The sequence below is a fragment of the Perca fluviatilis genome, chromosome 12 (genome assembly GCF_010015445.1).
Source record: "Perca fluviatilis chromosome 12, GENO_Pfluv_1.0, whole genome shotgun sequence".
In the NCBI taxonomy this organism is placed as follows: Eukaryota; Metazoa; Chordata; class Actinopteri; order Perciformes; family Percidae; genus Perca; species Perca fluviatilis.
This window is the reverse complement of record NC_053123.1, coordinates 32551812-32574312: the sequence shown is the minus strand read 5'-3', so window position 1 is coordinate 32574312 and position 22501 is coordinate 32551812. Positions and strand designations below refer to the sequence as shown.

Sequence of the window (22501 nt, the reverse complement as noted above, 5' to 3'; positions counted from 1 at the left end):
AAGACATCATTGTCCACCAGAGATTATGATGCAGAAGTGTAAATGTGGAGAAAATGAAAATGGTAGAAAGAAAAATCAGTTGCATGACATGTCTTGGCAGAAAGCTTCCAGAGCTGCAGCTTCTCTCCTACTACCACTGATGAGGAAGAGACGGGAAGAAGCAGAGGTCTGCACAAGGTCTGATGTTAGCTAACATTAGCCTCACCATCTTCTCACTCACAATTAACATAAGCTAATAAATGTTAGCCCGATATACAAATATCAGAACTGAATTGGCTAGTTCCTCGGACAGCAAACCATAGATTGTAAATATGATGGACGTAGCATCTGACTGCTGTTTTGAAGCTAGGAGTTTGCATTTTGGCCAACACTATCTTGGTATTTTGAAGACAGAAGTGACCATATTTGGTCAACTGGGGAGAAAGACACAGCTTAGCCACCGTCGTGTATGGTTTCACTGGCCCTGCACTAAGCTGAACACTAGAGAGGAAACATTGCTGATCTCCAACTGGCTGATTCGAGATATCCAGCAGAGTTTTCTGGGCCTATCGGTGGGATTGTTATGGAAAAAATACACACAGAGATACTCTAGTAGAGCACATGATGTTTAACCATATATACATCTAATTTAAATAGCTCACATCACTGTATTTTGTGAGTTAAGTTAGTTTATTATTGTATGTGGCGTTTTCATTTGCCAGGTGCAAATGTGCCACCAAAACAGACTGTGTTGCAGAGCCACCGTCTCTGCAAACAGACTTCCGCGCCTCCCGAGTGAATAGTGATTGGGTTAAAGAAATGAAAATTAATGTTTTTTTTCCTGTCCCAGAATGCATCTGTGGGGTAGCCAGACTGTTCTCCATAGGGCTGTGGAGAGAAAGCTGGCAATGCAAGACTACTGTTTTAGTAACTTGAAAAGTAATCCGTAGGACAATAATAGGACACAGGAAAGGAAAGAAGTGTAGAAAATGACAAAAGAGAGATTGGATAGAGAGACAATGAGAAAGGCAGGGCTACAGAGAGAGCGATAAAGATGATGGTGGGATGTGCAGAGCGAGGGAGGAGGGGCATCAGAGTCCAACAGGGACAGAGAGAGAGGAGGGGATGAAGAGAATGTGAGAGAGATAATTCAGTTACATGACTCAGGTTTGTTCAGAAACCTGCCAGAGCTGCAGCTATCTGCAGATCTCTGCAGATGGAGGTTGAGGACAGAGACGATCTCTGCTTTCCACAGTTCCCAAACACCTCCTGTATAAAGCCCTCGCCTTGGCCCCAAACAGTTACCATTGTGTTCTACTCCATCTCTCTGATCACTGTGACTCTCAACCTGCTCATCATCATCTCTATCTCCCACTTCAGGCAGATATTAACTTCTCAGCTTCTCTCTACAGGATATGTAACTTAAAAATATGAACAGCTGCTGTATATTTAGAAGAATTGTCTTTGAGCTAGTACTGAATAATGTTGCTCCAAATGTCTGACTTTGATGCCAGAGACTGTTGTTCATGTCCACTCTCTTACCAATATTAAGCATTGTTTCTGTCCACCGTGACCTCAACCAAGTCATTTTAACTGTTTACACTTAAACATATGGTTACTACTGATGTGGTGGAACGGAATATATACAAACTCATATGGATTAGTATTTTCATTTTGAATACTTGTTTTGTTAATCTTGTTGGTTAAATGGTGCTTTTCTCTTTCCCTCCAGACAGCTGCACACACCCACCAACATCCTCCTCCTCTCTCTGGCTGTCTCTGACCTTATAGTGGGCCTCGTGCTGATGCCGGTACAAATTTTCAACAGAACATCCTGCTGGTTTTTTGGTGACTTTGTGTGTGCTACATATATTTCTATTTCCCTCATCATTCCCTCAGCCTCAATAGGTGACATAGTTCTCATATCAGTTGACCGTTATGTGGCTATTTGTGACCCTCTGCACTACAACACTAAAGTCACTACAAGAAGAGTTAAATTCTGTGTTTGTCTGTGTTGGCTCTGGTCTTTTACCTACAGCCTTCTCTTTGTAAAGGATCTTCCGACTCAACCAGGGAGTTATAAACCCTGCTATGGAACATGTGCTCTGTCCGCTGGTATCGGCTCACTGCTTTTTGATCTTTTTCTTAACTTTATTGTTCCAGTTACTGTCATCATAGCTCTGTATCTGAGAATATTTGCCGTGGCTGTGTCTCAGGCTCGTGCCATGCGCTCTCACATTACAGCTGTCACAGTCCAGCATTCAGTGACTCCAAAGGCAAAGAAATCAGAGCTGAAAGCAGCCAGGAAGCTTGGTGTTCTTGTTGTCGTTTTTCTAATATGTGTATGCCCGTTATACATCATAGGATGGGTAGATTACAACTGGATTGTAGCTTCACTTTTTGACTCTTCAGTCATTCTGTTTTTGTCTAACTCTTGTCTAAACCCTGTGATCTATGCCTTCTTGTACCCCTGGTTTAGAAAAGCAGTTAAACTCATTGTAACTCTTCAGATACTGCAGCCTGACTCCTCTGAGACCAACATGCTGTAGAGAGGCGGTGGAGGGACTGAGATCAGACTCGGTCTAAGGATAAATGAATGAATATCTTCCTGCTGTTCAGTGAGTGAATTATCAAATACAGAAAGTGAAGATATGATTACCCATCAAGTAAAAGACCTGTGTTTCAGTTATTGCTTGTTGTGCACTTTTCCTCTCTGCAAAGAGTCCTAAGCACCATATACTGTCTCTAGGTAATCACCGGTTTAATGCAAGTTTTAAATTCACTGACACTTATGAAGGGTGTTTTCTTCCCAGGGAACCGTTTCTCCTTTTGATGGAAACATTTCACAACTACAGCTTTGAACTCATGTCTCTATGTTTGGTCACAGCATCATCTCTGAGATTTGTGTCCATATTGTTGCTAACAGAAAGTCCAGGCCTGCTGGGCTCCTGTTTCACAGAGAAAAAAGATGCCCCTGAACAGCCACACTTTCCCGTCAAGTAGAGAAAACCATCAGCTGTTGTTTATCAGATACAACTGTCAGCACAAAAGATCATGTTCTCTTTCAGCTCAGGGAGAAAAGTTGTATTTTTACTTTAGTGCCATTCATGTTTGATCTCTGTATCACATTTGTTGTCTATGACACACATACAGTGCCTTGCGAAAGTATTCGGCCCCCTTGAACGTTTCGACCTTTTGCCACATTTCAGGCCTCAAACATAAAGATATAAAACTGTAATTTTTTGTGAAGAATCAACAACAAGTGGGTCCCATTATGAAGTGGAACGAAATTCATTGGCTATTTCAAACTTTTTTAACAAATAAAAAACTGAAAAAGTGGGTGCAAAATTATTCAGCCCCTTTACTTTCAGTGTAGCAAACTCTCTCCAGAAGTTCAGTGAGGATCTCTGAATGATCCAATGTTGACCTAAATGACTAATGATGATAAATAGAATCCAGCTGTATGTAATCAAGTCTCCGTATAAATGCACCTGCTCCGTGATAGTCTCAGAGGTCCGTGTAAAGCGCAGAGAGCATCATGAAGAACAAGGAACACACCAGGCAGGTCCGAGATACTGTTGTGGAGAAGTTTAAAGCCGGATTTGGATACAAAAAGATTTCCCAAGCTTTAAACATCCCAAGGAGCACTGTGCAAGCGATAATATTGAAATGGAAGGAGTATCAGACCACTACAAATCTACGAAGACCCGGCCGTCCCTCTAAACTTTCAGCTCATACAATGAGAAGACTGATCAGAGATGCAGCCAAGAGGCCCATGATCACTCTGGATGAACTGCAGAGATCTACAGCTGAGGTGGGAGACTCTGTCCATAGGACAACAATCAGTCGTATACTGCACAAATCTGGCCTTTATGGAAGAGTGGCAAGAAGAAAGCCATTTCTTAAAGATATCCATAAAGAGTGTCGTTTAAAGTTTGCCAAAAGCCACCTGGGAGACACACCAAACATGTGGAAGAAGGTGCTGTGGTCAGATGAAACCAAAATCGAACTTTTTGGCAACAATGCAAAACGTTATGTTTGGCGTAAAAAGCAACACAGCTCATCACCCTGAACACACCATCCCCACTGTCAAACATGGTGGTGGCAGCATCATGGTTTGGGCCTGCTTTTCTTCAGCAGGGACAGGGAAGATGGTTAAAATTGATGGGAAGATGGATGGAGCCAAATACAGGACCATTCTGGAAGAAAACCTGATGGAGTCTGCAAAAGACCTGAGACTGGGACGGAGATTTGTCTTCCAACAAGACAATGATCCAAAACATAAAGCAAAATCTACAATGGAATGGTTCACAAATAAACATATCCAGGTGTTAGAATGGCCAAGTCAAAGTCCAGACCTGAATCCAATTGAGAATCTGTGGAAAGAACTGAAAACTGCTGTTCACAAACGCTCTCCATCCAACCTCACTGAGCTCGAGCTGTTTTGCAAGGAGGAATGGGCAAAAATGTCAGTCTCGATGTGCAAAACTGATAGAGACATACTCCAACGGGACTTACAGCTGTAATCGCAGCAAAAGGTGGCGCTCCAAAGTATTAACTTAAGGGGCTGAATAATTTTCCCGCCCAATATTTCAGTTTTTTATTTGTTTAAAAGGTTTGAAATATCCAATAAATTTCGTTCCACTTCATGATTGTGTCCCACTTGTTGTTGATTCTTCACAAAAAATTACAGTTTTATATCTTTATGTTTGAGGCCTGAAATGTGGCAAAAGGTCGAAAAGTTCAAGGGGGCCGAATACTTTCGCAAGGCACTGTATTTAAAGCAATATGAAGTTCTTTTGGCAACAAGTTAAACAACAGGTACTTTTAAAAGACAGGATTATTTACAGTTCATCAGATAATGAGTTACATTTAACTTATTTTAGACAAATTATGTGAATACGATGCATTGCCATTTAAAATCCTTTTTATTAGAAAAATGATCACATTCAATGTCATTCATTCAATTGTACATAGCATTGTGATATTTTTTTGTCAAGTTACATGAAATATAATAAACAAGACAAATTCATAATGTAACTCTATGTCCTGGACTGGTCAAGAAAAACCACAAGAGAATATAATGATGTGGTGAAACAGAACAAAAAAAATAAAACTACAGTAACAGTAAAAGCGACAGAGGGGGGGGGGGGCTGGAGAGAATGTGTTTACCGTGTCTCTAAGAACACGGGTCACCAGGGGTTACAAGCCTGCAGGGCATTAATCAGTTAAACAGACAGAAACAGATACTCTTACTGGCCGTTTTCCAATCATCCCTAATTCTCACTAAGTGATAGGCATTTCAGAGCTATGAAGCTGCATTTAGACAACATAGTGTGAAGAAACGCAGCCCTTTCATTCATTTAAATATAATAGGGCCACTCTGTTGAGGCAGCAGGGCTTTTTAAATAAAAAAAGCAGTGGTACAACTTTTCCTGGCAGGTAATGTGATGTCATCCAGAAAGGTGTCGCGTCTGTAAATAGGGTCAGGAAAGGAGGGATTAATTAAAGTCAGAGAGAAACTAGGGCTAAGGTTAAATATGATGAAAAAGTATTTGATTGTTTAGGTGTCTTATTAGCTTTCATACTCCTGGGTATCTGAGTGTGATTGTTGCATTCAAACCTGCCCAACGAACCGCACCAAGGGGGAAAACCAACCCTAGTGTGATTCACCCAAACTAAATGAGGCAGGTGTTAAAGCCTGTGCCATGCAACAATTATTGTTCAGTGTAGAGCTACATTATCTACAAACTCAAACTGCCACAGTTATTCATGAAATGCTCTGCTGACTTGCCAGAAGATGAAGCTGTTGACTTGTATTTTGCAGGATAGTAATGGAGTAGAGCAGTTGAGATGACAAGTGGTGTTGTCAAGTCAACCTTTGTCAAGTGTTACAGGTGTCACTAAAAACACAGGTGTCCCTAAAAAATACAAATGTTCCCATTCTTGAAACTTGTCTTAGGGCTGGGCGATAGGGGGAAGATCAGATATCACTATATTCTTGACCAAATACCTTGATATCAATATATTTTAGATGAATAATCATCAGTAATGTGGACATAATGACTTGCTAACATGCTACTAGCTTATGTAATAAGTTAGCTAAGGTTTAGCTGAGGCATCGTGGGCCTACTGGCTGATTTACTGTACTTAATGGAGACAGATAACGTCACCACTTAACTAAGTAATTAATTTATTAATTAATTAAGTAATTAAAATGTGCTAATTTGCATACATTTGACAAGGCTCTGCACGTGAACAGGATAAACAAAATAACTAAAAAATATCAGCACAGAACTTCCCCAGTTAATGAGTTAAGAGTCTTTCCTCCTTAAATGTTAGGTTTAAATATGTAGATTAATTTAGTAGAAATCTGAAGATGCAGCCTAAACCAAATACCATCTCAGTCTTTATTTTGGAAGTTTATTTCAATAAGAGTACAAGAAGACATGGAAGCAAAATAGACCAAAATCTCTAAATTGACCAAAAAATGAAAAGAGTGTCCTGCATTAAACAGTAACTTCATTATTTTGAGTTTTTCAGTTTTCTTTTCCTGTAAAATTAACAAAATTGCAGCCTTTTTCAGTTTAGTGTGAAGATTTTTGTTGATTTCTTTTATAAAAAAGACTTTTTGCAAAATAAACAAATACTTAGTGAAACTATGTCGCTCTCCTTAGTACAGTCACTTGTTCTAAATATATACTTGAAACTAGTAGCATAGAAAACATGCGCATTGTGGCGGTGTTTGTGATTAACCTGGTGAATACTAAAAAGTTTATGTGTGAACTATATCATTTTGTGTTTATTTAAAACTATTAATCAATTGCATAAGGGAAATAAGATCAATTGGTAAGGTAGTCAGAGTTGTGTTAATAGAGTAAGTGTTTTGTTCATATTTCATATAAATGATTATTTATTAACTATTAAGCCGTTGGTTTCCTTGAGCCCCTGCTGCCCAAAATGTCTCTGCACGTCCCTGCTTAGATGGGAGGAAGGGAAGCAAGTGGAGGAGTCAAGGAGCAAATTATAGGGCCCTATTTCAACGATCTCAGCCCATAGTGTGAAGCGCATGGCGCAGGTGCGTTTAGAGTGTCCAAATCAACCCGGTCTCACGCCAGGTCGTGTAATAGTCACGTTATTTTAATTTATTAATCTGTGTACAGGTAACGATTTTGACGTTGATTTCGTGTACATGCAACGACTTTTGAACGTGTACAGGTCACGATTTTCGAACCTGCTCGGGGGACGCAACAACGGGGAAATGAGGCGCCACACGGCGGCCACAACAATGTGACAGCCCGCCACTCGCGGGACGCGCAGGGGGACAAAGAAACGGGGAAATGAAACGCCACAATGGGGAAATGAAATGCCATAATAACGGGACGGTTGTGGTTAGGCAAAAAATTAACGGGGAAAGGAACCGTCACACGCGGGACACGCCGACAACAGAGGGACGGTAATAACGAGGAAAGGTACTGCAACATGCGGGACGCGATCCCCGGTCTCCCGGGTGAAAGTCATGTGTTTTTTGACCCATCCACCACCCCGGCCAACCTCCCTACGCGGACTTTTGCCTTATCAATACTACTCGCTACCGTAATCGTACTGTTATCACGAAATATGCATCCCATTGAAATACATTGCTTTAAAAATCCTAAGCGCCACACGAAAAAAACGACATTTACGTAACCTGTCCACGACTTAAGAGATTCAATAACGTAACCATATCACAAACTTCCATGAGACCTGGCTGGTCCACATCCACTTTTGTTAGTTTGACGGTGGGAAAAAGGTAAAAAGATTGAATTGCGAATTTAGAATATTCCATACCTTTGTCACTACGAACAAACTTCACGGCAGTAGGTTGACAAAAATAAATTAAATCACACCAAAAACATGTTTTTGGATGTTTTTCAATTTGGCTGAAAAATTCCAATCTAAAAAGTTGTTTGTATAATTTTTCCTCTCAGTGAGAATTTTGAGATGTTAAACACAGGTGTATACGATAACACGATAGCTGTATTCAATTTTCAGATGTGCTTTCCAACTCAGAATGTCTGCCATGTGAAAAAACTCTCCACTTTTACTGGCAAATTGGAGGTAAAACTTGTATTTTCATATATTCACGGGTAGAAGGTTGTGAAAACGTGAGTTACGGGTTGCCTGGAACGCGCCCTTAGTCTGTCCCACCGTTTCTGAGGCCTGAAGCTGCATTTAGATGGACAACAACAATGTGTAAAAAAAAAAACACACAGCACTCCTATTCATTTACATGAGACCTCTCTGTTGATGCAGCAGGGCTTTGTTAAAATAAAAGGTCAGGGTCATCCATTAACTAAATTTAACCTGGTACAACTTTTGCTGGCACATTGCAACATAATAACTTAATATGTGTGTGTGGTGTTTCTATGTATGTGTGTATGACAAGAACAGATACTTGCACAATCCAACTCTATGAATGAACTGGTCAAGAGGAAACATTGCTGATCTTCAACTGGCTGAGGTGAGACATCCAGTAGAGTTTTCTGGGCCTATCGGTGGGATTGTTATGGAAAACGTACACAGGGCGATAGTCTGGTAAGAGCAACTGATGTTTAACCATGTATCCAGCTAATTTAAGTAGCTCACGTTACTGTATTGTGTGAGTTAACTTAATTTACTATCATGTTTGCCGTTTTCATTTGCCAGATGCAAACGATTCATCGAAACAATTTCCTTCCCAAAACTATTTAGCAGAGCCATCGATCACGCATTAACTTCCCCCGCCAGGAACCAAGACACCATGGAAGACTGGAGCGGTTGCGGTTACATTCGGTCTCGACATTATTTACACACTCATACTGACCGACACTAGACTCACGCACTGGCCACGGTTACATTCGGCAGCCTGGTGGGTGGTCTCCTCGTGACTATCTAACTACCATGTAGCAACATTCATTTCTAACATTTAACTTAACTACCAAGATAACATTACATGTATTTGTATGTGATATAATTCTTTCCCCTTGGTAATGTAGCCTATGGATTTGTATGTACACAATCATCTAAGTTGCACGAGAAATAAAGGCTTCTGGGATCGGTTGATAAATCAAACTTGCTGAGAACCTAGACACTCATTTGAATATAGACTCATGCAGTACGCTCAGTTACGGTCCTTACGGTCTCGTTCAGTAGCCTGGTGCGCTGGTCTCCTAAACTTTAAATAACTACCAAGATAACATGACGTGTATTTGTATGTGATGTACTTCCCCATCGATAATTTGTGAATTGCCATGAACACAATCATCTAAGATGCACCAGAAACAAGGCTTGGTTAATAACTCAAACTTGCCGAGAACCAAGACACCGCTTGATTACATTACTCGAGCAGGCCGGCCGGTTGCACGGTTACATTCGGTCTTGTTCAGTAGCCTGGTACGCGGTCTAGGAATAGACCGGGTCTAGGTAGCTCATTTCCTGATTGATTCTACCACCACCACTCGTCGAGAAAAAAAATAAATGAATAAATATATTCCTGCTGTTCAGTGAGTGAGTTATCAAATACAGAAAGTGAAGACATGCTTTCCTGTCTTTAAGTCTAAATTGTGTATGATGAACAATTGAAAGGCCTGTGCTTCAGCTTTATCTTGTTGTGTATTGTGTCTCTCTGATGCTGCTGCATTTAAAGAAAGAGTCATAAGCACCATATACTGTTTCTAGGTCATCACCCAGTTTAATGCAAGCTTTAAATTCACACATGTATTGATCAGTGTCAGAGACAGAACCAGATACTCTTAATGGCCACTGGGGGTGTTAAAGGCTATTTTCCATTTGTCCCAAAATCTCACTAAGTGATAATGGTTTTTGAGGTGTGAAGCTGCATTTAGTTTGTGAAAAAACACAGCCCTCTCATTCATTTAAATGGGCCACTCTGTTAAAGCAGCAGGGCTCCTTTTAAAAAATCAACAACAACAAAACAACAGTATATATATATATATATATATATATATAGGGCTGTCAATCGATAAAAAAAATTAACTTATTAATTGCACAATTTGCTGTAATTAATCGCGATTAATCGCTTTTTAAAATTGAGACTGAAGCTTGTAATAATGGATATTTAAATGCTAAATCATTTAACTTTGCAAATATGAAGAAAAAAACAAACAAGGAAAGTTTCTGCTAAGTTCAGAATGTTTAATATCTTTCAGAAAAACAGCAGCAACAATTTGGCTTATTTAGTCCTGCTGAAGGCTGCTGAAACGGCTAGAAACTGTCTGACTTGAGAGCAGATTTTTGTCACCGTCCCCGGCTGCTGTCGCCTGCTCTTGTCTACTTTACAGGCGAGGCGCAGTTCATCTCCAACGAGCCCATGTTCAGTCGGCGGCAGGGCAGTCAATGGTCGGGACTCACCCGAAAATGGCAAGCGGAATGAGGTAACTTAGTTTTAAGTCTCTCAAAATCTGACGAAAATCTTCTAGACTGACCTTTGTTGATCTGAAATGAAGACAGATTCAACAACTGCATGGCCTATTTCTCTCTTAAAATGTTTTCAGAAACACGTTTCAGTGAACTATTTTAGTACAATATGAGATCGTATTTTGAACGGCCGCCATGACAGTCTGGCTTTCAATTTACGTAGAAAACAAACCCGTGTGACGCGTTTGTCCAATCAGCTGCCGGTTTTCATTAATTGGGCAACAATACAGAGTAGCGCCGCCTGCTGTTATGGAGACGTATTACGTTTCTCAGCCGCCACATGAAGTAAACAAACACAGCTGCGTTAATTTTGTTAATTTTTTTAACAAGTTAAATATAAAAAATTTAACGCAAAAATTAACGCGTTCATTTTGACAGCCCTAATATATATATATATATATATATATATATATATATATATATATATATACAGTATATATATATAAAAATCTATCCCAATATGAAGGAATATTATTTAACATTAAAGGTATTGTGGAGGATTTTCTTATTCCGGGTGGATCATCAAGACTATTGGTCCTCCTAGTTGTCAATCATTCTGGCGCTATGTTTACGTAAGGCCGTCGTACGTGCTCGTCCCTAGGTAGTTTTCGCTTTCTGCGCATGCGCACTTTCAGGTGTATATGTGTGGTGAGCTACAAGTGTCTACGAAATGTATGACAAGAAGAGAAAGGCCTCTGAAGAAAGGAAACAAGACCAGAGTGTTTTTGAGTGTTAAAAGCACAGGTTGGGCTTCCCACTGATGCCTCAGTCGCGAAGTTTCTACACGACAGGTAAAGTTTGGCATGCTATTTGGAGAAATCCATTTAAAATCACTGCTAGTAAAAGTTGATGTGAGCTATGATTAGCTATGCTAGCCCTGGCACAAGTCACGCACTGCACAGACACGGTAAACATCTCAATTTGTGAAAAAGTGCAAATCTTCTTTTGGAAAGTAGGCTTGTATGAACCATGCCGACAGCAACTTGTAAACAGTGCACTCTCGTGCACACGTTTAATAGGCGTTACGTCTCGGGAGCAGGTTGAGTGTTGCGCATGTGCATTTTTTCAAAAAGTGGAGAGGGCGGTTCTTTTCTAAAATTCAGGAAAATCCTCCACTATACCTTTTAAAAAGGACTAAAAACATTTAAATAGTCTAAAATACTATCTGAATTACTTGCCCTTGAGGTTAAAAAGTGCACAAAATTAGTAATAAGTGCTGAGGTTTAAAAGTGCTTAAAAAGTAAAAGTGCCACACAATAAATAACCATAAATAATTTAAAATACATCATAGAATAAAACCACACTGTTAGTCATACATAAAACCAATAGCATGTGTATTATCATATGAAATCTTGAGGCAAGTAATTCCATTTTTTAATAATAAATGATTATTATAATAATATTAAGAATAGAGAAAGAAACACAATAACATTTATATTAAAATATAGATAAAGCAAAAATTATAAAGGACAACCAAGGCATTTTTAAAAATATTTCTTAAAAAATCCCTAAATACATATTAGGTGGGACCCCCTCTGCAAGTGGAAATTAACCCCCGAAGAGGTTTGGGTGTAGGGATGAAAGTGAGGCCTTTTTCCAGGATCTCCAGCTGTGTGGGTGTGAGGGAGAGAACAGTAGAGAGATTGGTTCTATCTGAATGAATGGGGGTTGTATTCTGACAGTTGGTCCCTGTTATTAGTTTAATTGCTGTTTCCAGTACTTGAACAACATATCAGCCGTGTCGGCTGTCCAGTGAATGTTGTCTTTGGCTGTTTGGAAAAGAAATGGGTTGATTTCTGCAAGAAAAGTATATTTGGAGGTTATTGTGTTATTGAGGGTTGTTAGTAGGGCCTGTTGCCGTCTGTTCAACCTGTTGGAGAAGTTTATTACAGGGATGTAAATGGTGGCGTTAGGAAATGTAGTGTAACCAGTTTTTACCATCTGCTGTAGCTGTTTGAGTATGGTAGTCTGTTTGTGTTCAGAGAGTGTTATTAAGTCCAAATGAAAGTATGACGTGTTGTGTGTCTGGTTGTGGGTGTAGTGTTTTTAAGATGGCTGTTATGTGGTGGAAGGTAGCTCCGGGGTAACTGTTAACCTGTATGTGTGGGTCTGTAAAAGATGGAATGTATGAGAGGTTGGAGTCCCCAAGAAAAAGGGTCCGCTTCCCCACCTCCAGCGAGCAGTCTTGTATTTTTTTGAATGTGCGTGGGTGTGTGTGTGGTTCCGGGGGCCGGTGGCTGCTGCAGAGACCCTCTTTGGGATAGAGGAGGATAAATCAGATGTTTGGGGTGGAATCAGCTTTTTGCTTTTCATTTGTCCCTTCATCGTCATCATTTTGATACATCACATTTTGCTGTGTGCAATGTGGGTTGTGTCAGGTAGTGAAGGGGGGGGTGGAGGCAGAGGGACAGGCAAGGGACTCAGCCTGAACCAATCCAAGCCGCCGGAGCTCTTTGGCCGACAGTGGGTTAATTTCCACTCCCACCTGTCGTCTTGGGTTACGTTTAGGGAGTTGGATTGGGAGGTGAGTCACCTCGCCGGGCCCCCCGGGCGCCCCCACCTCCAACGAACAGAGGCCTGAAGGACCGGGTTGTGCGTCAGAAAGAACTGGTGGAGGGGGGAAGAGGAAGGAGGGGGAGAAGGTAAATAGGGTGGGAAAGAGGGGGGAGTTAGGTGGGGAGGAAAAAGGGTTGAGGTTAGGGTGAGAGGAGTGGAGGGGGAGGATTTTTGGAGTGATAGAAGATGACGTAACTATGTAGGTTCACCTTTCAACAGAAGTAAACAAGGAACTAGTTTTTTTGTGTTACATGATGCCACGTGGTGTGTATGTTTACATCCGCTGTATACAGTCAGAGCTCCAGACTAACCTTTTGCCTTGGTTGCACTGGTGCGCCTAACTTTTTTTATTTAGGTGCACCAGCACAAAATTTAGGTGCACCCACATTTTTCCTTTCGTTGCCATTAATGCCACAATTTCAAGGTCACCTTTTTATCACACTCCATATACATTCATATATATATATATATATATATATAATGTAAATTATTTTAAACAAGAATAAGGAGTTGGTAATTTTGTTTTTATTTGAAGCACAATTATACTGTACTGAAAGTCTTATAGCGGGTCCCCCCCTTGCTGTCAAATGCCCCTCAGATGGCCAACACCTGTAATTTGGCCTTCTTCCCCTTTGGCCTTGGCTAAACCAGCTCGCCACACTCCCTATCATCAAAATTCTCAAGGCTGGGCCCCTCCCACACTGATTCTTATCAGATCTTCAGGACTAAAAATCATATCTCTGTATTTTTCGGCTGAATGGCAATACACAATATATATATCTCTATCTCTAATACATATTTTTCACAAAGTGGGCTAAATGTTCAGTTTTAAGTCAAAGCCACTATTCAAAGCTCTTTTATTAAAACAAATGCAAAGACAGGGTTTCCTTCCTAATTTGCGAATGCGAGGACGTTAGGTGCACCGGTACGACCTAGGAAAAATCTTAGTCGCACCCTTACGGGAAATTGGTCGCACTCTAGAGCCCTGACAGCATAGACATACATGTGGATAGCTTAAAATGCGTACAGATAACACGCCATTTAGCTTTAGGAAAGTCGCGTGTAAAGTGTGCAGAGCTAAAACTGAAGTGTCAAAACTCATCTCCCAATAGATCAGTGTTTGATGGGCTAAATGACCATTTACTTTGTTGTGTATAGTGGGCATCATCAGACACACAAACAGTTCCCAACTGGTCCCGTGAGATTTGATTTGCCTCTCTATGAACAATGTTTTGCAGCCCATTAGTGGCTCCTAAAGGCGGTGTGCTGAACCCCTCTGGACAGGAAGTTTGTTCACACCTGCATGGGTTAGTCAGGTGATGACATCTCGACCAATGAGGTGTCACTGCCAGCAGAGGTGTGAAGACAAACAAGCATCAGCATGAACTCATTAACATATGATGTAATCGTTACTGAACAGGACTGTTTTTTCAGTTGATATTGTGTCTGAGAATGCAATAATTTAATCAAGTGGAATTTTTTTTTAACATAAAATGGGATTCAATTAGCATGTGTAATGTGAGAGGGGTTGCTGCCAGTCACAAATCTACAGAGAATTATCCCCCGACTGTGCAGCTCCTCTCAGCTCTACGGAGTATTTTGGTTTTAAGACCCAAACCTTTACTGTTTTTGTTCACTCTCACAGTATAATAATAATAATAATAATAATAATAATAATAATAATAATAATAATTCCACACATTTATATAACGCTTTATGATAGACACTTAAAGCGCTTCGGGGGGGACCACACTCTACCACCACCAATATGCCTTACGATGCCAGACACTCACCTCTCATCATAAAACCCACTGTACCAAAGAGTTTGGTGTAGCTCAGCAGCAGTGGTGGAGGAAGTACTGAATCTCAGTACTTAAGTAAAAGTACAAATAACCAGAGACATAATTACTTTAGTAAAAGTAGAAGTACAACGATGACAACCCTACTTAAATAAAAGTAAAAAGTACTTGATTTTAAATGTACTTTTAAATATTAAAAGTAAATGTACTTGCATAATGATTTATTCTCTTAATGTCTATATTCTATTAATTAACAAAAAAAACAACTCTGCATTATTTCCCACGGGACAGTGAATGCTGCACACATTTATTTAGCGAGAACATACGGGCTTGGACAAGACGTACGTGGCTTCACAGCTGAGGAGGACCGGGAGTTTTCAAGATAAATATGCAGGTTGTATATTAAACCTATGTGAACAGCTGCTTCACATATGACCAAGCAGAGAATCGGGATCAGCAGCAGTAACGGGAGCAGTACGCGCCTGGCCAATAAATGCTATTGAAGGGCGGGTCTTGGCGTGGCCATAGTGGGATTCGTAATATCTTGAGCGGCATCGGGAGCTGGACGGCTGCTGCTGAAGGCTTCCCTGCGGACTGCAAATGTGTGACTGTCAGGAAGAATTTTTGGCAGGGGGAAAAACTGATCAGAAAATGTAACGGAATGTTGTGGAGTAAAAAGTACAGATAATTGCTGCAAAAAGTAAAAGTCAAAAGTATTCACTATTGATTGTCCTTAAGTACAGATACGTGAAAAGTTTACTGAAGTACAGTAACGATAGTTACATTCCACCACTGCTCCCTGAGGTCCAAAAAGTGCCTTGGAACACACTGAAGCGATGCCGACTTGAGCGTACGTTCTGCGCGTGCGCGAGACAGAATAAAAAATGAAAACTGGAAATGCCGAACGCGTCACGTGGGTCTGGCTTCTCCAGCTGACCAATAATGGTGGCTTGTTCTAAATACGATCTCGTATTTTACGATCTCGTATTTTACTGAAAACATTTTAAGCAACATTTTATTTACATACACTTAAAAAAAAAAACACAAAAACATTTATTTCTTCACTGTCATACATTAAATCAGAGTAAACCTTTTCTGTTTTAGATCAATACATATTAACATATTTCCATATTCTGACATTTGTTAAATGTCAGAATCGAGCGAGGGAGAATTTGTATGTATTTTTTTTATCACTTTCATCAAAGTCAGAAGTATCCATACACTTCCTTAGTATTTGCTAGAATTTCCCCTGAAACTGTTGCCCTTGGGCCAAACGTTTTGGGTATCCTTCCACAAGCTTTCTACAATAGTTTGCTGGAATTTTGGCCCACTCCTCTTGACAGAACTGGTGTAACTGTGTCAGGTTTGTAGGCCTTCTTGCTCGCACTCGCCTTTTCAGTGCTGCCCACAAATGTTCTATGGGATTGAGAGCAGGGCTTTGTGATGGCCACTCCAATACCTTGACTTTGTTGTCGTTAAGCCACTTTGTAACTAATTTGGAGGTATGGTTGGGGTCATTTTCCAATGGGAAGACCTATTTGCGCCCAAGCTTTAACTTCCTGACTGCTGTCTTCAGATGTTGCTTCAATATATCCACAAAATTTTCTTTTCTCATGATGCAATCTATTTTGTGAAGTAGACCAGTCCCTTATGCAGCAAAGCAGCCCCACAACATTATACTACCACCCCCATACTTCACAGTTGGGATGGTGTTCTGAGGCTTCAAAGCTTCGCCCTTTTTCTCCAAATACACCGTTTATCATTATGGCCGAGCAGTTCAAGTTTTGTTTCGTCAGACCACAGGACTTGATTTTTGATAGATTTTTGTCCCCATGTGCAGTTGCAAACTGTAGTCTGGCTTTTTTATGGTGGTTTTGAAGTAATGACTTTCTTCTCCAAGAGTAACCTTTTAGCTCATAGTGCTACAGGACTCATTTACTGTGGATAATGACACTGTCTTACCAGTTTCAGCTAGCATCTTCACAAGGTCTTTTGCTGTTGTCCTGGGATTGATTCGCACATTTCGCACCAAAAAACCTTCCTCTCTGGGACTCAGAATCCATCTCCTTCCTGAGCGGTATGATGGTTGTACATTCCCATGTTTTTTATTCTTGCGTATTATTGTCTGAACAGATGAACGTGGGACCTTCAGGCATCTGGAAATTGCACCTAAGGATGAGCCACACTTGTGGAGGTCCACAATTCTTTTCCTGATGTCTTGGTTGATTTCTCTTGATTTTCCCATGATGTCAAAGAAAGAGCCTCTGTGTTTGAGGTGTGCCTTTATATGCATCCACAGTTCTGTCAAGAGGAGTGGGCCAAAATTCCAGCAAACTATTGTAGAAAGCTTGTGGAAGGATACCCAAAACGTTTGAACCAGTGAAACAGTTTCAGGGGAAATTCTACCAAACACTAAGGAAGTGTATGTATACTTCTGAAAAAAAAATACATTCAAATTCTCCCTGGCTTGATACTGATATTTAACAAATGCAAAAAATATGTTAATATGTATTGATCTAAAACAGAAAAAAGTTTACTCTGATTTAATGTATGACAGTAAAGAAATGTTTTTGTGGTTTTTTTTTAAGTGTATGTAAATATCTGGTTTCAACTGTATATATGTATGTAAGTATAGTTGCTGAATCTGTCTTCTTTTCAGATCGACAAAGGTCAGTTTAAAAGATTTTTGTCTGATTTTGAGAGGTGTTCGTCACTCATCCCGCTCGCCATTTCCGGGTTTGCACTCCACCAATCAGATTGGTCATTGAGTCCAACAGCCTGCCCTCCGATCCTGCAAGTCAGGTCAGCCAAAATGAAGGCCGACGGCCCCCCGCACAGACCAAAGCACGGATCACACTAAAAAGAATCGAGTCACTGACTGCCCCAGACTGTCTGACGGACGGTTTTTGGGTTGGTGTGTCAGGGCCTTAAAACCCTACTGAACCAAAGACTTTGGTGCAGCTCAGCGGCAAATAGAGACTGGCTGGTGAATAAAGTGGATGATTTAGTAGGTTAAGAGGGTTGGGGTTAGTGGTGATGTGCTGCCGGAGTGCACCAACATGTTCGGACGGGGCCATAGCAATTGAGCAAACATTACATAAGGACACAAAGTATAAGAGCGACAATTTCTGTGGAAAAAAACAGGTTTGGGTGGTGGACAGGTCAAACAAAAACCGGACTTTTACCCAGGAGACCAGGGATCGTGTACTCTTTAAAAACAAAAGTAGTGGATAGTATTTTCTTGCCAACGAGCGTCAATTAAAGAAATGCTCCTCTGGGTCGTATAAGAGGGTAGGGATAAACAACCTATATTGTCATTGGTTTGGAAGACTTGTTGGACCTTTTACGATCCTACTTTTTCTGGTTCTGCATCTTTTGGCCAAGTGAATGCTTTCAGTGTTATTTTGTAGTGCTAACAACAAGACTACGCCAGCAAAATTCATTCAGACTGCAAAGGAGAGGACAGATGGGAGGTGGGAAGGCCCGAGGCTTGCTGACTGTTAGGCTATGCTAGCAGGCAGAGAATCAGAATAGCTAGAAGTCAGCAGGGAATCAAGCAGAGGGCTGAGAATACAGCTATTAGAAGGTAATATATGAAGTCGGAAGCTCACTGACAGCTGTGAGGGCACGTGACATTAACTGCGTTCCATGAAGCTGCCAGCTAACGTTAAGCTCTTATAACTTGTGACAAAGTTAGGAAACAAGAACGAGCTAACTAATGGTAACATAAGCATTTTGGCTCGGTTTATGTCGATTTTAAAGTCATGTTAAAACTATTTCCCATCCTTCTTCCGATTTCCAGCCGCAGCCTGTAGAATGACAATAGATTACCACCACCTGCTGGTATTTATTGGTAGTTATTTAATTTGCTTGATGCCCATAATATACATGGTACTTGGCCGTCGGCTGTACTCTCTGTGGTATGTCCGAGTGCTAATTTTGGGCCAAGACAAAGACGAGGTGGGCCGACGCCACAGTCGCCTTTGTTGCCACCAGTTCCTGGCTGTCAGCTCGGTGTGTCAGGGACTTTTGTTTTGCAAGTCTTGTTACCCAATCATTTATTCCAGTTCCCTGCACACTCCAGCTGTGCCTTAGTTCCTCGTGTATTTAACCTGTCATGTTCTTTGAGTTCTATTGTCACTTCGTTTGTCATTGTGCCCTTGGCACCTCATGTTCATCCTGTAATAGTTTTCCAGTATGTATTCCTTGGAGTAATTGTGATGGAAGTTTTCTTGAAGCAGCAGAGTTTTGTAAATATCAATGATAAAAATGAAAACATATAAAGACTGTTTGAGAATTAAACCAAAGTCTGGTCCTTGAGCATTTATTATATTTTGCAAAATATGAGATTACAGATTCACAGGTACACGCAGTACAACTGAATGAGCATTTCTAAACTAAAATCTAAACATCACATCATCATATAGTCAAAACCTCTCTTAAGCCACCCCTCTCACTTTATCTTTTAGCCTGGCCATAGTTGAAAATAGGACATCATGAAAAGTCAAACTATCCTCACCTTCCTCTCTGCTCTCTGTTCTCGATATTAGCCTAAACAACAGTTTATCTCCGGAGGCAGAAGGAGACATGGTTTTGTGGCCTTCTCGACTTTGTCTGCTAAAAAGTTAAACAAATGAGAAGCTAGTGTCTCTCCAAAATAAAGCTTCTAGGCTAAGAGTTCATGGCTGCAGCTGTCCCTCTCTGGTCTTTAAGAGTCTAAGAGGAAGGAACAGCATTCTATGGAGGTTTAAAACAATCTTTAAGCAAATGGTTAAAATCATTAATCAATAATAGTTAAAATAAAATTTGCCACCACATAATAAATAGTAAGACCTTTTGTTTCTCTATCCTAGCTGTTGCTGTCTCTGCATTTTGGGTCTGAACCTGTACAACCCTGACAGGAAAGACATCAGTGTCCATCAGAGATTATGATGGAGAAGTGTAAATGTGGAGAAAATGAAAATGGTAGAAAGAGAAAAATCAGTTGCATGACATGTCTTGGCAGAAAGCTTCCAGAGCTGCAGCTTCTCTCCTACTACCACTGATGAAGAAGAGACGGGACGAAGCAGAGGTCTGCACAAGGTCTGATGTTAGCTAACATTAGCCTCACAATCTTCTCACTCACAATTAACATAAGCTAATAAATGTTAGCCCGGTATACAAATATCAGAACTGAGTTGGCTAGTTCCTCGGACAGCAAACCATAGATTGTAAATATGATGGACGTAGCATCTGACTGCTGTTTTGATTCTAGGAGTTTGCATTTTGGCCAACATTATCTTGGTATTTTGAAGACAGAAGTGACCATATTTGGTCAGCTGGGGAGAAAGACACAGCTTAGCCACCGTCGTGTATGGTTTCACTGGCCCTGCACTAAGCTAAACGCTAGAGAGGAAACATTGGTGATCTCCAACTGGCTGATTTGAGATATCCAGCAGAGTTTTCTGGGCAAATCGGTGGGATTGTTATGGAAAAAATACACACGGAGATACTCTAGTAGAGCACATGATGTTTAACCATACATACATTTAATTTAAATAGCTCACATCACTGTATTTTGTAAGTTAAGTTAATTTATTATTGTATGTGGGGTTTTCATTTGTCAGGTGAAATGTGTCAACGAAACTGACTGTTTTGCAGAGACACCGTCTTTTGCGCCTCCCGAGTCAATTGTGATTGGGTTAAAGAAATTACATTTTTTTTTCCTATCCCAGAATGCATCTGTGGGGTAGCCAGACTGTTCTCCAAAGGGCTGCGTAGACACAGCTGGCAAAGCAAGACTACTGTTTTAGAAACTTGAAAAGTAATCCGTAGGACAATAATAGGACAAAGGAAAGGAAACAAGTGTAGAAAATGACAAAAGAGAGATTGGATAGAGAGACAGTGAGAAAGGCAGGTTTACAGAGAGAGCAATGATGATGGTGGGATGTGCAGAGCAAGGGAGGAGGGGCATCAGAGTCCAACAGGGAGTGAGAGAGAGGCGGGGATGAAGAGAATGTGAGAGAGATAATTCAGTTACATGACTCAGGTTTGTTCAGAGAGCTGCCAGAGCTGCAGCTATCTGCAGATCTCTGCAGATGGAGGTTGAGGACAGAGACGATCTCTGCTTTCCTCACTTCCCAAACACCTCCTGTATAAAGTCCTCGCCTTGGCCCCAAACAGTTACCATTATGCTGTACTCCATCTCTCCAATCACTGTGACTCTCAACCTGCTCATCATCATCTCTATCTCCCACTTCAGGCATATATTAACTTCTCAGCTTCTCTGTACAGGATTTGTAACTTAAAAATGTGAACAGCTACTGTATATTTAGAAGAATTGTCTTTGAGCGAGTACTGAATAATGTTGCTCCAAATGTCTGACTTTGATACCAGAGACTGTTGTTCATGTCCACTCTCTTACCAATATTAAGCATTGTTTCTGTCCACCGTGACCTCAACCAAGTCATTTTAACTGTCTACACTTAAACATATGCTAACTACTGATGTGGTGGAACGGAATATATATAAACTCATGTGGATTTGTATTTTCATTTTGAATACTGGTTTTGTCACTCTTGTTGGTTAAATGGTGCTTTTCCCTTTCCCTCCAGGCAGCTCCACACACCCACCAACATCCTCCTCCTCTCTCTGGCTGTCTCAGACCTTCTAGTGGGCCTCGTGCTGATGCCGGTACAAATTTTCAACAGAACATCCTGCTGGTTTTTTGGTGACTTTGTGTGTGCTATGTATAATCTTATTTCCATCATCATTACCTCAGCCTCAATAGGTGACATAGTTCTCATATCAGTTGACCGTTATGTGGCTATTTGTTACCCTCTGCATTACACTACTAAAGTCACTGCAAGAAGAGTTAAATTCTGTGTTTGTCTGTGTTGGCTCTGTTCTTTTACCTACAGCCTTCTCTATGTAAAGGATCTTCCGACTCAACCAGGGAGTTATAAATACTGCTACGGAGCATGTGGTCTGTCCCCTGATAACGGCTCACTGCTTTTTGATCTTTTTCTTAACTTCATTGTTCCAGTTACTGTCATCATAGCTCTATATCTGAGAATATTTGCCGTGGCTGTGTCTCAGGCTCGTGCCATGCGCTCTCACATTACAGCTGTCACACTCCAGCATTCAGTGACTCCAAAGGCAAAGAAATCAGAGCTGAAAGCAGCCAGGAAGCTTGGTGTTCTTGTACTTGTTTTTCTATTGTGTGTATGCCCGTTATACATCATAACATGGGTAGATTACAACTTGACTATGGCTTCACTTCAAGACTTTTCAGTCATTCTGTTTTTGTCTAACTCTTGTCTAAACCCTGTGATCTATGCCTTCTTGTACCCCTGGTTTAGAAAAGCAGTTAAACTCATTGTAACTCTTCAGATACTGCAGCCTGGCTCCTCTGAGACCAACATGCTGTAGAGAGGCGGTGGAGGGACTGAGATCAGACTCGGTCTAAGGATAAATGAATGAATATGTTCCTGCTGTTCAGTGAGTGAATTATCAAATACAGAAAGTGAAGATATGATTACCCATCAATTAAAAGACCTGTGTTTCAGCTATTGGTTGTTGTGCACTTTTCCTCTCTGCAAAGAGTCTTAAGCACCATATCCTGTCTCTAGGTAATCACCGGTTTAATGCAAGTTTTAAATTCACTGACACTTATGAAGGGTGTTTTCTTGCCAGGGAACCGTTTCCTCTCAACTTTGATGGAAACATCT

At 40.7% G+C, this 22501-nt stretch overlaps 2 protein-coding genes across 2 annotated transcripts; both read left to right on the top strand.

The window, feature by feature from the left end:
* The first annotated feature begins 1195 nt into the window (after window positions 1-1195).
* LOC120570005 (trace amine-associated receptor 13c-like) lies at window positions 1196-2528 on the top strand. Its single transcript, XM_039818227.1, has 2 exons — window positions 1196-1359; window positions 1712-2528. Exons 1-2 carry the CDS (start codon window positions 1196-1198, stop codon window positions 2526-2528), a joined length of 981 nt encoding a protein of 326 aa, XP_039674161.1.
* An 8564-nt stretch (window positions 2529-11092) lies between these two features.
* LOC120570008 (trace amine-associated receptor 13c-like) lies at window positions 11093-22202 on the top strand. The gene is made up of 3 exons (XM_039818229.1): window positions 11093-11228; window positions 19798-19874; window positions 21386-22202. Exons 2-3 carry the CDS (start codon window positions 19837-19839, stop codon window positions 22200-22202), a joined length of 855 nt encoding a protein of 284 aa, XP_039674163.1. The 5' UTR covers window positions 11093-11228; window positions 19798-19836.
* The last annotated feature ends 299 nt before the right edge of the window (window positions 22203-22501 follow it).